General features: G+C 40.6%; 1 protein-coding gene and 1 pseudogene across 1 annotated transcript; both read left to right on the plus strand.

The window, feature by feature from the left end:
* The first annotated feature begins 5,590 nt into the window (after nucleotides 1–5,590).
* Nucleotides 5,591–8,490, plus strand: cyp1c1 (cytochrome P450, family 1, subfamily C, polypeptide 1). The gene is made up of 2 exons (XM_075447784.1): nucleotides 5,591–7,456; nucleotides 7,569–8,490. The coding sequence occupies exon 1, from the start codon at nucleotides 5,814–5,816 to the stop codon at nucleotides 7,389–7,391; it is 1,578 nt and encodes a 525-aa protein (XP_075303899.1). The 5' UTR covers nucleotides 5,591–5,813; the 3' UTR covers nucleotides 7,392–7,456; nucleotides 7,569–8,490.
* Nucleotides 8,491–9,472: 982 nt separating this feature from the next.
* Nucleotides 9,473–12,963, plus strand: LOC142366335 (cytochrome P450 1B1 pseudogene; annotated as a pseudogene).
* The last annotated feature ends 1,957 nt before the right edge of the window (nucleotides 12,964–14,920 follow it).

Consider the following 14,920-nt stretch of genomic DNA (forward strand, 5'->3'; position numbering starts at 1 on the left):
TTTTTAAATTGTAATTAGGCAACGTATGGTGCCCTCATTACAGCTCTTCTTTCCTGTTCTCTTAGAGTTGGACAGAGACCTACCCGATAAGACCTGTGTTACAAAACCTGAATGTGGTTCCCGCTAAACAGACTATTAGATATGCTGATATAATTCATATACCTGACATAAATGTGTAACAAACTGTGTCCTATGTCTCAGTATGTCTTGTGAGGCTATGGTCATATGGAAGCCATTTCTACTTGTGCTTTCTCCCTCGTCTCATTTTAATTACTCAGTGCAGCCCCACACCTCCTCTACCATCCTCCCCCACTCCCCTGGGAAGCCAGGGTTCAGTGACTGAGCTCTGCGCACGCCAGGCCGGCCTGGCACGCAAGTTCACCCTTGCTCTGCTCCCCTCGGCATGCAAAAACTCCACGGGATGTGAAACAAAAAAAGAAAATTCCTATATTGAATGTAATATATAACGCCATGTGTACATTAATTTAGGATCTATTAAAAAGCCTGAGAGAAGAGACAAACTGTCCAGTCAGAGAGGAGCTGATATATTATCCCAGTGTGCTTCTTTATTAATAATAGAAGAACTTCAGGTCTGTCTGCATCAGCCTGAACTATGATATGTGACCTCACTCAACTTTCTTATGACATAAAAACCTTTTTTATTTAGATTCATACAAATATTTCAACAAAGGTTTTAGGCTAGAGATCTGTAATAGGTTGCTAAAGGCTATTTATTCTTCATGTTTATACAGTACCCCTCTGTTTAACACATGCTGTGTTTAATACTGCAGAGAAAGCCATCACGCCTTGATCATTAAACAAATTATTGTGCCACTTTGAAATAAGTTCTAAAGAATGGAATTCAGCAGCCAATGTCTAATGTTTTAACTTTAACATCACTCCTTTGATTGCTTCTTAATTATCCTGTCAAGTGTGAAAACGGTGCACTGAGAGTGGTTACTGGATTAAATCAAAGACCTAACATTAGGTCTTGCTAAGCTTAAAGATGATACCTTTTGGATTGAGTAAAAAGGATAAGTTTTGGTATATAATAATTAATTCCTGGGAAGTATTCCATTATGCAGTTGCCTTGTTTCTCATGCGGATGGTTTGAGATCGCCGACGGTGACAAATCTCTGGGCACAGTGCAGCATCTAACACAATGATCATATTAAGACCCCAAGAATTCTCTGTAGAATTCTCAAACTTGTAGCTTTTCTAATTCGCAATTAAGATTGTCTGAACTTCACTGTGGGGACATTTGTTGACAAGACATAAACAAATGAGCTATTAGTTATTATCAATCACTCAGTCTTGCTTTGTGTGCCTGGGGTTCAACAAAATGCCTGTGGTGTACAAATGTAACTTCTATTTATTCACAATCTCAAATATTCAGGGTAAATTCCAAAGTGTGGCTTGATTTACATAATTTAGTTGACCTTACTTGGTTATCAGTACATCTACTCCTTACTAACTTGAAGTTAAACTTAGTTGAATTTGTTCGTACAACATATAAAATCTATTCCAGTTCAATTTGCATTTACCTCACATATGAATAGATATGGATTTAGAACAAACTGATTTTTGAAAATAATTCTAAATATTTTGATGCTGGATATTTCAACTTTTTTCTGCTGAATCGTCATAATATTAAAATATTTGTAATACAACCATAAGGCACAATAGTTTGGATAACTTAAAGCTCTGTGGTTCATACCTGCTATATGAACGTGCCTCGTGTAACCACTTGCGATTGTGTTCCCCTTCCCTGTGTGTTAGGGATGTAACAATTCTGCAATTGAGACCAAAAACACCACAGAAGTTTCAAACAGCTCCTGAAAAGTACATATGTACTGATATGTTAATGGCACCATGAGAGTTGCTGTCTGATAAAAGTGTTTATGTATAAAGACTGTTCAGGTATTGATTGAATAGGAAATAGCTGATGCTCCAGTAGTGCTTGCAAACATAAGACTACATGGTCACTCACTTTAAATCCTTTCATTTTAATTTGTTCAGTTTGCCAACAGCCTCTTGCAAAATGGTTGATACCAGCTGTAGAAATCCAGTGCATTTAGAGCTGTCAACATGCGATTTTCCAATTTGCATATCCTGCAGACGTAGAACAATCCAAAAAAAGCTTTCTTTTTTCTAATATTTCTTCACACCTGAAAGATATAAGCCAGTATTCAATTGATTTTAAATTCGATTAGGAATGCATGGAACCCTGGGAGAAGATATCTTTTAGATTCTCCTCTGTACCCTCGAGCTGGTCACTGGCTTTGTTTTGGGAATACTTTAATTCTGAACAGTCAAATTTCTTATCACTTCTTAACATTGTCAACACAGAAAAACAATTATCCTAAACTGTGAAGATGAGCTCAATAGCATGGAATTGAGATAAGCGTTTAAAATGTATTTTTATTTATTTTTTTGTATTTTTTTTTTATTTGATTAATGTAGTTAATCTTATTTATCACATAGCTGCCACAGTGTAAGATACTGCTTGCAGCACCACTCCACTGTCCAGCAGGGACATCTATTGGTGCGTGAGCACTAAAGTGACTTGTGGCTTCGCCAGTATTTTCTCAGGCTGTTGACTCACAAACAAACAATCAGGTCCAACAGTGACAATTTTCAAGTATCTCTTTCCTCATCCTGTGGTCTGGCAATAGAAAACACTCTCATTGCATACATCCCCATCTGTGACTAGCAATGTCCGGTGGTTACCCCCTGGCTGCGCGAGATGGTGCTGGCCCACAGAATGTTTTTGTTGGTCTGTTTACTGGTTTGTCTGAGTTGTTTTTGGCCGCAGCTTTTTCAGTCTTGGTTCACCTTTGTTCTTCCACATCTAAAATCTTCACTCTGATTCATTCTGCTCTTCCCTTTCCTAAGTTTCACCAGCTCTCCAATTGCTGGTGGGACCACTAGTTTTTCCCCCCCGTGATCCCCCCCCACCCTCCGCCCCTGCCTCCCTGTCGGTGCTGTGCGTGACAGTAGCTCACTGAGAAATGGAAATGAGACTAGTAAACAATGATTAGCTCCAGAGACGGGGCGGGCTGGTCTACCATTGGTCCTGTCTCCACACAGTGAGTGCGCCCACCCGCCAGCACATGACATACAGGCCCCATTCCTATCTCCGCCCCCGAGATCCCCCTCCCCAGCTAGAGTCAATGCAGGGTCAGGGCCAACCTTTCACAGCCAGGTTACCAGGGGTAATCAAAGGCAAATACGGCAGCCACACGCAAAACGCACACATGACACCCCCTGCCTCCAACCCGGTCATCCACCTCTACCATACACATAAACACAAACCCTTCCATCCCGCCACCCAAGCACCCCCTTTTTCAGCCACAAATCTGGCTCTAATTAGCATGATGGGGATGCAAGTAGCCATATGTGTATGAGGAGCAGGCTTGTGTTAGGAGGAGAAGGTACTGGTGGGGTCGGCGGCGGTTGGTGGGGGGATTCCCCCTATAGGAATAGAGGAGAAAAGAAACAGTGATCCCCAGTACAGACAGTGTATTTGACGACATTGCTATGTGTCTGGTTAACCGAGGAATCTTTTGGGGGCTTTGGTTCTCAGCCACACCACATTGCTTAAGACAAACTGCTCTTGGGCAGAATCCTGGAAGCTCTCCACATCTGTTAGAGGCTGTTTCTGGGACAAAATATCGTGAAAGAACGGCACACATCATATTGCACTTATACCTAAATTATAATGTAATGTTTAAGTTTATTTTCACGTTTGCTTTGACCAGTTTTAGACTACTGTAAATCACAGATTGTGAATGTAAAATAATATAAGAAATATCAAATCCAGTCAAATAATTTATGGCACATAAACTTTATGGTAAGCTTAAATTCTTACTCTGCAAGAGTGCAATACTGTATGTGTGTTGCATTTTTTTTTTACATGTGAATAACAATAAATTTGCTTGCCTTCTTATCTTAATTCATTTGCTTTCACGCTAAGATGAAAAATAGTCCCACAACTCTCTGTCATAAAAATAATGTGCACAGCTAATAACAGCTATAAAAAAACATTTATAAAGATTATGTATTATTCTTAACATCTGCCATCATCCTCCCACTTCTTTCATTGTGATAATGACTGGCTGTGTTTGTGTGGCAGTAAAGTCTCCTCTGACTTAATGTGCACCTTCAGAAATGTCTCAGTGCCTTAAATTAGGGCATTTTGCTCCCTGCAAAAATAAGCTTCACAGTCGGTGGAAAAACAAGAAGCATATTTTGTCATCTTCACTGAGACGGAGAATGTTTTGCTTTGGGGAAATAAAATCTCTGGGCAAAAGGTTCGACAAAATAAATGAGATTTCAATAAATCTGAGTTGAGATAAATTGCAAACATCCCTTTTGATCGGTGCATCTATAAGAGGAAATTTGTGAACATGGTTGGGGGGGTGACTTGAAGTTTGTTGCGATATGATGTAACGTCTGGGTTCATGCAGCACCACTGTTTATTTCTTAAAGATAACAAGACTCAAGTGTCAATAATTTATAGTTTGTCTGCTTTGAATTATTTGTTACAGAAACGTTAACTCAACATTTTTAGGCTATTTTTAAAATAAATAATGGGACTGACTTGAGGAAGGAAAAGAGAAGGAAAGAGTGAATATATGACTGACTAATATGAAACAATATCATTTTTCTTTTTAAAATTGTGGCCTCATAGTGTGATATTACGGGAGGTCTGTTAGTATAAACAAATAATCATAATTACACTTTTTATTTTTGCCTTTGAAAGCACATTAAGTCCAGTATGAAATGTGGTTGGGTCATACAGCCTGTGGAGTGAATGGGAATTGAGTGGTTCACAAATTTGTCTAAATTTAAATAGATAATTCATGACAAATTTGACACTCTATAACAAAATTATTCATTTAAACACACTGAAGTCGCAGGATTTCATTGGCTTTTACAGATGCTAAGCTGCCCTGGTAGGATAAACAAACACTGATGCAGACACATTTACATCTGGTTTAATGCAGCGACTCCTTTTCTGACAGAAGATGCGCTAAACCATTGAACAACTGAATCATGCAAAATTACAATAAAGGCAAATTAACTAAAAATGTAGCCACATTCAGCCAAGCGAAAATGTGTTCATGCCTGAAGATATATCATGAACGACTTTGATAAACTCAGCCTTGAGTTTGACAAACCGTATGCAAACTTTTAAAAATTTTATTCTGCGCCAACTGAGTCTTCTGCAGCCAGAAAAAAAAATACATCTTTACAAGGATTCTCTTTAAAAATGAACAAACTCTGCTAGTCCTTCAATTAGTTAAACAAATTGACTCGAAGCGGCTTCAAATCAATCGGTAACCAGTTGCTGAGTGGTTTTCTTTTTTCTCTCTATTTGCAGAGCGGACGGCTGTCGGTCAAGCTGCTCGCTCACGGTGTCCCTCGACGCTCCAAAGTGCGCGCCTCTGAGAGCGACCGACAGCGGAGAGATAATATAGTGGGGTCTGCAGGGCTACCACAATGGGAGGAGTATGAAAGTTATCCTGAGCCCTGCCCACTAACTGCAAAACGTATAAGACGCTGGAGTGAGGCAAAAGAAGGCACTTAAGCCTTAAATCTTGATGAAAGGACTAACTGATGACAAAAAACTTTATTATAATGACTTCACTGGCATTTTGATCAACATAACTGAAATGATTTTCTGAGCTGGCATCGATGCGTAAGAGATTTTTTCCTCACAAATATTCAAGCAGATAACAGACTTTGATAAAAGAAAAAAAAGGTACTTTTTTTTGGTTCATTCTTGAAGAAAGAAGAGTGGAGACACAATGGCACTTGACACAGAGATTGGTGTGAAGAGCAGCAGCATCATCAGGGAGTGGAGCGGACAGGTCCATCCCGCTCTGGTTGCCTCCTTTGTGTTTCTTTTCTGTCTGGAAGCCTGTCTGTGGGTCAGGAACCTCAGGCTAAAGAGAAGGCTGCCCGGACCCTTCGCCTGGCCTGTGGTGGGCAACGCCATGCAGCTGGGCCTGATGCCTCACATCACCTTTGCCAAGCTTGCCAAAAAATATGGCGACGTGTATCAGATAAGACTGGGCTGCAGCGACGTGGTGGTCCTGAATGGAGACCGTGCGATCCGTCAGGCTTTAATACAGCACAGCACAGAGTTTGCAGGCAGACCTAACTTTGTCTCTTTCCAGATGATTTCTGGAGGCAGGAGTCTGACATTTACTAATTACAGCAAACAGTGGAAAGCACACAGGAAACTCGCTCAGTCCAGCCTCAGAGCTTTTTCCTCTGCAAACAGTCAGACCAAAAAAAACTTTGAGCAACATGTAACGGCCGAGGCCACAGAATTGGTGCAAGTATTTTTGCGACGGAGCACTAATGGACAGTATTTTTCCCCAGCTCACGAGTTTACAGTAGCTGCTGCTAATATTATGTGTGCTCTCTGCTTTGGGAGGAGATATGGACATGATGACCAAGAGTTCAGGACCTTGTTACAAAGACTGGACAAGTTTGGAGAGACAGTGGGGGCAGGTAGTTTGGTAGATGTCATGCCCTGGCTTCAGTCCTTCCCGAACCCTGTCCGCAGCATCTATGAAGACTTCAAAAACCTCAACGAGGAGTTTTTCACCTTTGTGAAAGATAAAGTGGTGCAGCACAGAGAGTCCTTCAACCCTGAAGTGACCCGGGACATGAGTGACGCCATCATCAATGTGATCGAGCACGGAGAAGACAGCAGGCTGACCAAAGAGTTTGTTGAAGCTACTGTCACAGATCTGATTGGAGCGGGCCAAGACACAGTGTCAACGGTCATGCAGTGGATTGTCCTCCTCCTGGTCAAATACCCAGACATACAATCTAAACTGCAGCAGCTCATAGACACAGTAGTGGGCAGAGACAGGCTGCCCTCAATTGTGGACAGAGGTAACCTGGCTTTGCTGGACGCCTTCATGTATGAGACCATGCGCTTCACCAGCTTTGTCCCTGTCACAATCCCCCACTCCACCACCTCAGACGTCACTATTGACAGTCTCCACATCCCCAAGGACACAGTGGTCTTCATCAACCAGTGGTCCGTCAACCACGACCCTCTGAAGTGGAAAGACCCACACGTGTTTGATCCCAATCGCTTCCTCGATGAAAACGGAGCCCTCGACAGAGACAGAATCAACAGTGTGATGATTTTTTCAACAGGTAAAAGACGCTGCATTGGTGACCAGATTGCCAAGGTGCAGGTGTTTTTATTCACAGCAGTCCTGGTTCACCAGTGCAGCTTTGAGAGCGACCCCTCTAAGCCTGTCATTCTGGACTGCTCCTACGGTCTCACACTGAAGCCCCTCCAAGTCAGTGTCAGCACCAAGCTCAGGGGAAAGCTGCTTGGCTTAGTTTCCCCAGCATGAACAACATGCCCGCATAATGTGACTCTTAAAGTGAGCAAACACTTTACCGCCAATGACATTCAACAGTGAGTATCTACATGACTGCACAAAACAGTTTTGTTGTAAGAGTTCCATATTTAAAAAGAATGTTTCATTCACATCTTAACATGGCCTGTATTTGATTTACTGTTTGTGCAGGACTGAGAATATTATTTCCAAGATGTCAGCTGCAAATAAAAAGCAAGCTTATGGATTGTTGGGATCCATGGAAAGTATTAAATTTCTTCTTTACAAAACACTCTATACTTGATGAGATTTTGAACATAATTCCAGGTTGTGGGCTTGTTTTTCATCCGCTATTGTGCATGAAGGTATTTGTGCAGAAATGATCTACACTTAAGCTATTATAACTGTATATGAAATGCTTGTGAATGTTACTGAGTCACTTGTTGGCTTATTGTTCTCATTCGATATATGTAAAATTACATCTTAACTTTGCCACATAATTCCTATTTCAGGTGTTGCAAAAAATATTTAAGTTTAATCACTATCTACTGTACTCAGAGCATAAGAAATAAAATAAATAAAGAATCTTGATCGAAGGATGACAACAGCTAGAAAGTTCATGAAGCTGGGAGGTGAGAAAGAAGTCTTTCAACACCAAGTACTCATCACTTTCGAAAGGATAAGAACGAGACATCACTGTGGACCACGAACACTTAACAAACTGTGCATCCAAGGTTAATTTTTACTGTACAAGCACTGCAGTTACCCCATGCCAAACATGTCTCATCAGTACAACAAAACACATGTGCAGCAAATTTCTCTCACTCATGAGGCACTCTAAAATACCATGTTTGTTTACAATAACTTTTTCAAAGCTACACTGCACTCTCTTTAAGCCTCTGTGTTCAGGAATCGATGTTATAATGCCCAAGGGATGTGTTTGTGTGTTTTTCTGTCTGTGTCAAGGCAAAAAAAAAAAAATCAACTCATTAGGCCTTGAATGTTAAATCATTCAAGCTGTGACGTCTGCTTTAACATTCAAGGCTGACTGAGGTTTTATACAATGGATAAATAAGCTGTATTTGAAGTGAATAAAGTGAATTGTAAATGGTCATTGTGTGGATTTTAATTCAGCTTTAGGTGCAAAAAACTTCACAATATTCCTTTCAACCTGCTAAGAATGAGGTGTATTTCTGGCTGTGATATTAAACTACATGCAGATTCCCCTTCTCAAGGCATTTTAGCAACTGTTCGGGCTGTCAAATATGTGCCAACAATGTGACATTAGGCCCCACCACTGTTTAGATGTCTGTCATTACTCACTTTTCCATAAATAGAAACTTCTGGAATATTTCACTTGTGGTTGAATATCACTAAAACTCAAGCTGATGCCTTTTTTTTTTTTGCAAAAATGCCTCAAATAAGAAGAAGCAGTCCTTTGATCTAAATAATGTTTAAAACTACTTTAATGCAGCCACAACCCAAACAGCTACATTATCTCTCAAACCTTTGTTTAAATATCTATTATAGCAGCAATATCTTTGTATGTATACATTTTACAGAGCTTAATAAATTGTGCTGTTTGTCGATATTTCAGAACTTTTCATTCTTTATGCAGTTACAATTAAAAACTTGATTTTGAATAACTAAAACTAGTCCTAAATGATCTTGGAAATTCCATCAGAGAGTACAGCACGGTTGGCTTTCCTTTGGGGAAAAAAAACAACCTCCAGATCATTGTGTATTATTTATGCTATGTTCCATATACAATACATGTCATCATATTAGTACACAATATTCAGTTATAATTAACTCATGTGGGACATTTTGTGACAAATATCTGTTAGGCACCACATCGTGTGTGAACTTCTTTAATCTGTAATTTCTTAATTTATGTAGCTGCTCTCCTTTTCTTTTATTATCCTAACCGCTGCTGGAAGGAGAGGAGGCCTGAGTGGTCTGCAGGCTGAGGTCAAAATGGGAGGGGAGAAATAATGAAAAAATAAATATCTGAAAAAAACCTGAGTTGCTGACCCCTCCCACTGTAGAGATACATATAAGCGAAGTGTTAAGGCTTGGATCTGCATTCTTCTAAAGTGGTCATCTGAAGACGAGCTGCACCACTGCTAACTGCTTGAGCCCTTCCCGTCAGCTTCTCAGGAGGAAGGGTGAGAGAGCTTATAATTACTGCTTAATTGTAATTTAGCAGCAAAACCATAGTTTGACATATCTAAAGAAAACTTTAAAGACTTGAAATGGTTTCATATTCAAAGTGAACATTGTATTTGATACAGTGGATGACAGCCAAACTGCACAATAACACCATGGCTCAAATGGATGCAGAGATTGGTGTAAAGAGCAGCAGCATCATCAGGGAGTGGAGCGGACAGGTCCATCCCGCTCTGGTTGCCTCCTTTGTGTTTCTCTTTTGTCTGGAAGCCTGTCTGTGGGTCAGGAACCTCAGGCTAAAAAGAAGACTGCCCGGACCCTTCGCCTGGCCTGTGGTGGGAAACGCCTTGCAGCTGGGCCAGATGCCTCACATCACCTTTACTAACCTTGCCAAAAAATATGGCGACGTGTATCAGATACGTCTGGGCTGCAGTGACATTGTTGTCCTGAATGGAGACCGGGCGATCCGTCAGGCTTTAATACAGCACAGCACAGAGTTTGCAGGCAGACCTAACTTTGTCTCTTTTCAGTCTGTCTCAGGAGGGAAGAGCTTGACATTCACAAATTACAGCAAACAATGGAGGATGCACAGGAAAATTGCTCAAACAACAATACGAGCATTCTCATCTTCCAACAGCCAGACAAAAAAAGCTTTTGAGCAGCAAATTGTTGCTGAGGCCACAGAGCTAGTTGAGATTTTCCTTAAACTCGGCACTCAGGGCCAGTATTTCAACCCTGCTCATGAGCTGACTGTAGCTGCTGCAAATGTGATTTGTGCCTTGTGCTTTGGAAAGCGCTATGGACATGATGATGTGGAGTTTAGAGCCTTGCTACACCAGATGGATCAGTTTGGACAGACTGTAGGGGCTGGCAGCTTGGTGGATGTGATGCCTTGGCTTCAATCTTTTCCCAATCCAGTTCGAGGTATCTTCAAGAATTTTAAATACTTGAATAAAGAGTTCTTCTTCTTTGTCAAGAGCAAAGTGGAGGAGCATAGAGAAACCTTTGATCCAAAGGTAACAAGGGATATGAGCGATGCCATTATCGGGGTCATTGATGAGGCTGACGGGGACACAGATCTCACCAAAGACCACACAGAGGCGACGGTGGCAGATCTGATTGGTGCAGGTATGGACACTGTCTCCACTGCTCTTCACTGGATTGTTCTCCTGCTGGCTAAACACCCTGAGATTCAAACCAAGCTCCATGAGCTCATTGACAGCGTGGTGGGGCGGCACAGGCTGCCATCTGTCGAGGACAGAACATGTATGCCTTACCTGGACGCCTTCATCTATGAGACCATGCGCTTCACGAGCTTCGTCCCTGTCACCATCCCCCACTCCACCACCTCCGATGTCACCATCACCGGTCTCAACATCCCCAAAGACACAGTGGTCTTTATCAATCAGTGGTCCATCAATCATGACCCCCTAAGATGGAAGAACCCTCATATCTTTGACCCCTCCCGCTTCATGGATGCAAATGGCTCCCTTGACAAAGATCTCACCAACAATGTTATGATTTTCTCAGCAGGGAAGAGAAGATGTATTGGGGACCAGGTTGCCAAAGTTGAGATATTCTTGTTCTTTGCAATCCTACTCCATCAATGTAGCTTTGAAAAATGCCCAGATAAGGACTTCTCTTTAAACTGCACTTACGGTTTAACACTGAAGCCCTTAGATTACAAGATCACTGCCAAACTCAGGGGAGAATTACTTAAAAGCCAGTGAAAAGCTTTTTGATCATGTGTTCTCCAGTAAAGCAGGTATGTGCCTCTAACAAAAGCATTCTAAACCTTATGACTTAAAAGAGAACTTTTTTTTAAATTCAATAAGCTTTAAATAACAAAGTTGAAATAAAAGCTTTCTAACTGAAGAAAACAATTTTAAAATTGTGACCAAGGTGTGGTTTCAGTCAAAATACTAAAGATTCATATTAGTTTAAGTGTAAAAACATGCTCCCTGTAAATTGTGCCAGATAAAGGATTTCACTCTTCAACTCTGAAATGTTTTGACTTTGTGATTAAAGCTAAATGTAGAGTAAGATGTCATGCAAACTTTCATGTAGCTGCTCAGAAAAACACAATTCGTACTAAAGCATAAGTGCATAGTTTTAATTATATGAGGGTATTTAGCAAGAATCTTACTAAACTACAACATGAAGTGTTTTTTTTTTTTTAAAGACAGAAAGGAATCATCTGCCAGCTGTGTGGTTTTACCCAGATGCTCATTTATCTTTGTGTCAGAGCTTCATCCAAATATAAGTCATTCATGTACTCTTAAATCACACATGAAGCCTATGTAAAGCCAATAATTTATAGCTTGGTTATTCTATATTCCTCCTCTGGCACATATAATTCATCACTGTAAAACATAATTTAGACATCTCATTATGTGCGTAATAAGTCGCAGCCTATAGAATTGCTACATAGTGTTTTGTCATGATTTGATAATGAATGTAATCCAGTGTGATACAATCAGTGCTCTAAAGAGTGACTAAAGCCTTGAATCTACAATAAACATTTTGTACAGACTTACATCAGATTCTGCGGGGTGTATCAGAAGCAGTGTTGAGCATTACATGAACCAGATAAGTTAATGAGATAATAATAGATGTTCATGTCTGGTTTCTGTGTTTCTCTGTGTGTGAAAGATTTATGTGGGTTACAGGTCCTGCATGCTCTTGTTTGGGAAACCTAACATGCAGGCTGTGAATATTTAACATGGACCGCTGTGCACGTTTGATTGGTGTGCTATTCTTCTCTAAATATTTTTGGTGTCAGGGAGCAGGCCAAATTTGAGAAAAGTCCAAAAAATGAACGCACATTTTTGCAGCAGAACCTTATAGCCCATATCATATTGTACTTATTCTGCTGCCCTTACTGAGAGCCCCCTGGACTTTCTGATAAACACTTTTGGTACATGTTGCAGATGTTTCTGCAAAATTTTAAATTGATGACTTTCACTTAAAAAGCCCTTATTGTGCTCATTTGCAGGTTTATGATTGCGGTTATGTCATAATAGATTTATAAGCTGTAATGTAAATCATATTTTGCAATATATGCATCACCTGTAAATTGCCCCTGTCTCTTCCAAAGTCTTCTGTTTGGTCAAAAATGGCAATGAATAAGACCATTTCTCCGTATCTGTTTGAGATGTACCATACTAGCCAATAGGGAGGTGTTTTGAAAATGTGTTTCATGGCTATTTTTTTTAAGTACAGGAAGAATAACCTGGGCTACAAACAAGCAAACTTGTAAAGAAGCAATGCATACTTTCCATAACTGTCACCTGTGTTTGTAATCATCAGTACATTTACATGACACTAGAACAAGATTGATCATTGTGTTAGCCCGACCAAAGAAGACTTTTGAAATTCATGTAAACATGTTACTCTGAATAAAATCATATGAAATCAAGCTTCTCAAAGCCAGATTAATATACCAAGGTGATGCTGTTGACAGTCTAAATACTCCTGCATGTCTACTATTCTTGTAACAATGGTAAATGGTTAGCGGCTTAGAATTTCCATTTGTCTTCTTTTTATCACTCCCTCTCTGTCCCATAGGAGTATTGCTTCAGTAAGTAGTCTTGAATCTACCTGCGTACTTGCAGAAGCAGCGCTGCAGCTAAACTTGTTTTCGCTTGGTTTAACACAGGGCAGGCTGAAGACATTCTGTACTTTTACAGGCTCTAACACTGCAAGGACCCCAGAGGAAAGAAATGGGTTGTCTGACCTCCCCCGTTTCCATCACTGCTTCCCAAAACATCCATGAAATGTGTCCAGCTGAAAGACTCCCTTTCACCCTAACTTAGCCACTCTGCGCTGCACATACCCCGCAGCCCTCGACCTGTCTAGTTTTGCCTATGAAAGAAAAACAAAAAAGCGTTCAGGCCGACAGTTTTTCAGCTCTGAAATTATTCACATTCTGCACGTACACATAGCCACAGAGTGACCTCCCACAAGGCTCCCTCCAGCAGTCCCACATCCCCTTTCCAGAAGCCCCTCTCCTTTGCTTGCACAGTTTGGTATATGACACAAAGTGAGGTAGGATTACTTGGGAGCTCTCCGGAAAAATCTCACCTCTTGTCCAGAGCCATCATCTGCTGTAACATGGCGGAACATTTCATCGGAGCATTGGCAAGAACAGGCCTCGTGTTCTTAATCAGCCAAGTCTCTCCTGAAACACTGCCCTCAACACCAGCACAGCTTAACTCCAAAATGCTACAAACAAATAAGAAGCCATTCAAACGGACCCAAAGCATCAAACATATGGGGAGATGATTACTCATTTTAGAAACCCAGGAAAACATTTTTTACAAATATAAAGAAGCTCATGCAATTTCAACTTGTCTTTCTTTTTCCTTGCCACAAATGTGGCAAGTTGTACAGAGACAAAAAAAGTTGCTTGACATCTCTCTATTTACAGATTTACATTTGTGCAAGATTTTTAAGTATTTTAGTTGTCTGGTTGTCAGCCTCTTCAAAAATCTTGCTCTTTTCAAACAGGCTAGTCTCAACCTAAATTTAAATATAAACTAAACTCTATCCCAAAATCAGAGAGGGAAATTGAAATTTTCTCTCTGATTCGGAGTGATACATTCCAGACTTTTTGTTAGCTCAAGTTGTCAGTTCAGAGAGTGTTCCCTTTCTTTTGAACCTCCCTGTGGGATTATGTCATAGACAAACACTTTTCAGGACATATATTCATGTTCCAGTTGTAATTACAATCAAGTCGTGCCACCTTCAAATTAAGTATCCTGACATAGACAGTATTTTCTAAACACATCACCGACATAGCCTAACAGCTAGTGGCCCTTCACTTGTCAAGCAACCTCATACAACAAACATAATGTTATGGGAAGTGACCTCAGTAAACAATTACCCAACTCATTTTCACAGGGTGGGACTGCTGGGGTTTGCTGTTTTTTTCTGAACTTGGATTGTGTTTTGGAACAGTGGCACGGAGAAGACATTTTGATATTCAAATACATCAAAACGCAGCTTTTCAAGAGATGCCAGAGGAAGTGATCTATGTTTGTCAGTATGAGCATACGGCTGTTTTTTGTTAATGAATGGGAGTTCACATCCTGGTCTGAAAGAGTCACTCATTTTGACTGAGTGGTCAGTTTTGTTTGGTATGTAAACTGAGAAACCCTGTCAGCTACAATTCACGTTAAATGGCTTCACTGACTGCCAGTGAAGGAGGCACTGTGATGTGATGTGACGTTGGGAGTGAAACGAGAGGGTGTGGAGGAGTGCATGGCAAAGCTTTCTCCTGTCGTCTGCAGTCTTCCATTACAAAAACTAGCAAATATAGTGCATAAGGTCAACATTTCAAAAGCTAACAAATTGCATCTTCACCGTTGACATTC

Source organism: Odontesthes bonariensis, chromosome 17 (genome assembly GCF_027942865.1).
Source record: "Odontesthes bonariensis isolate fOdoBon6 chromosome 17, fOdoBon6.hap1, whole genome shotgun sequence".
Taxonomy (NCBI): Eukaryota; Metazoa; Chordata; class Actinopteri; order Atheriniformes; family Atherinopsidae; genus Odontesthes; species Odontesthes bonariensis.

Coding starts and splice junctions, on each gene's coding strand:
- cyp1c1 (XM_075447784.1), top strand. CDS start 5,814: ATGGCACTTGACACAGAGATTGGTGTGAAGAGCAGCAGCATCATCAGG.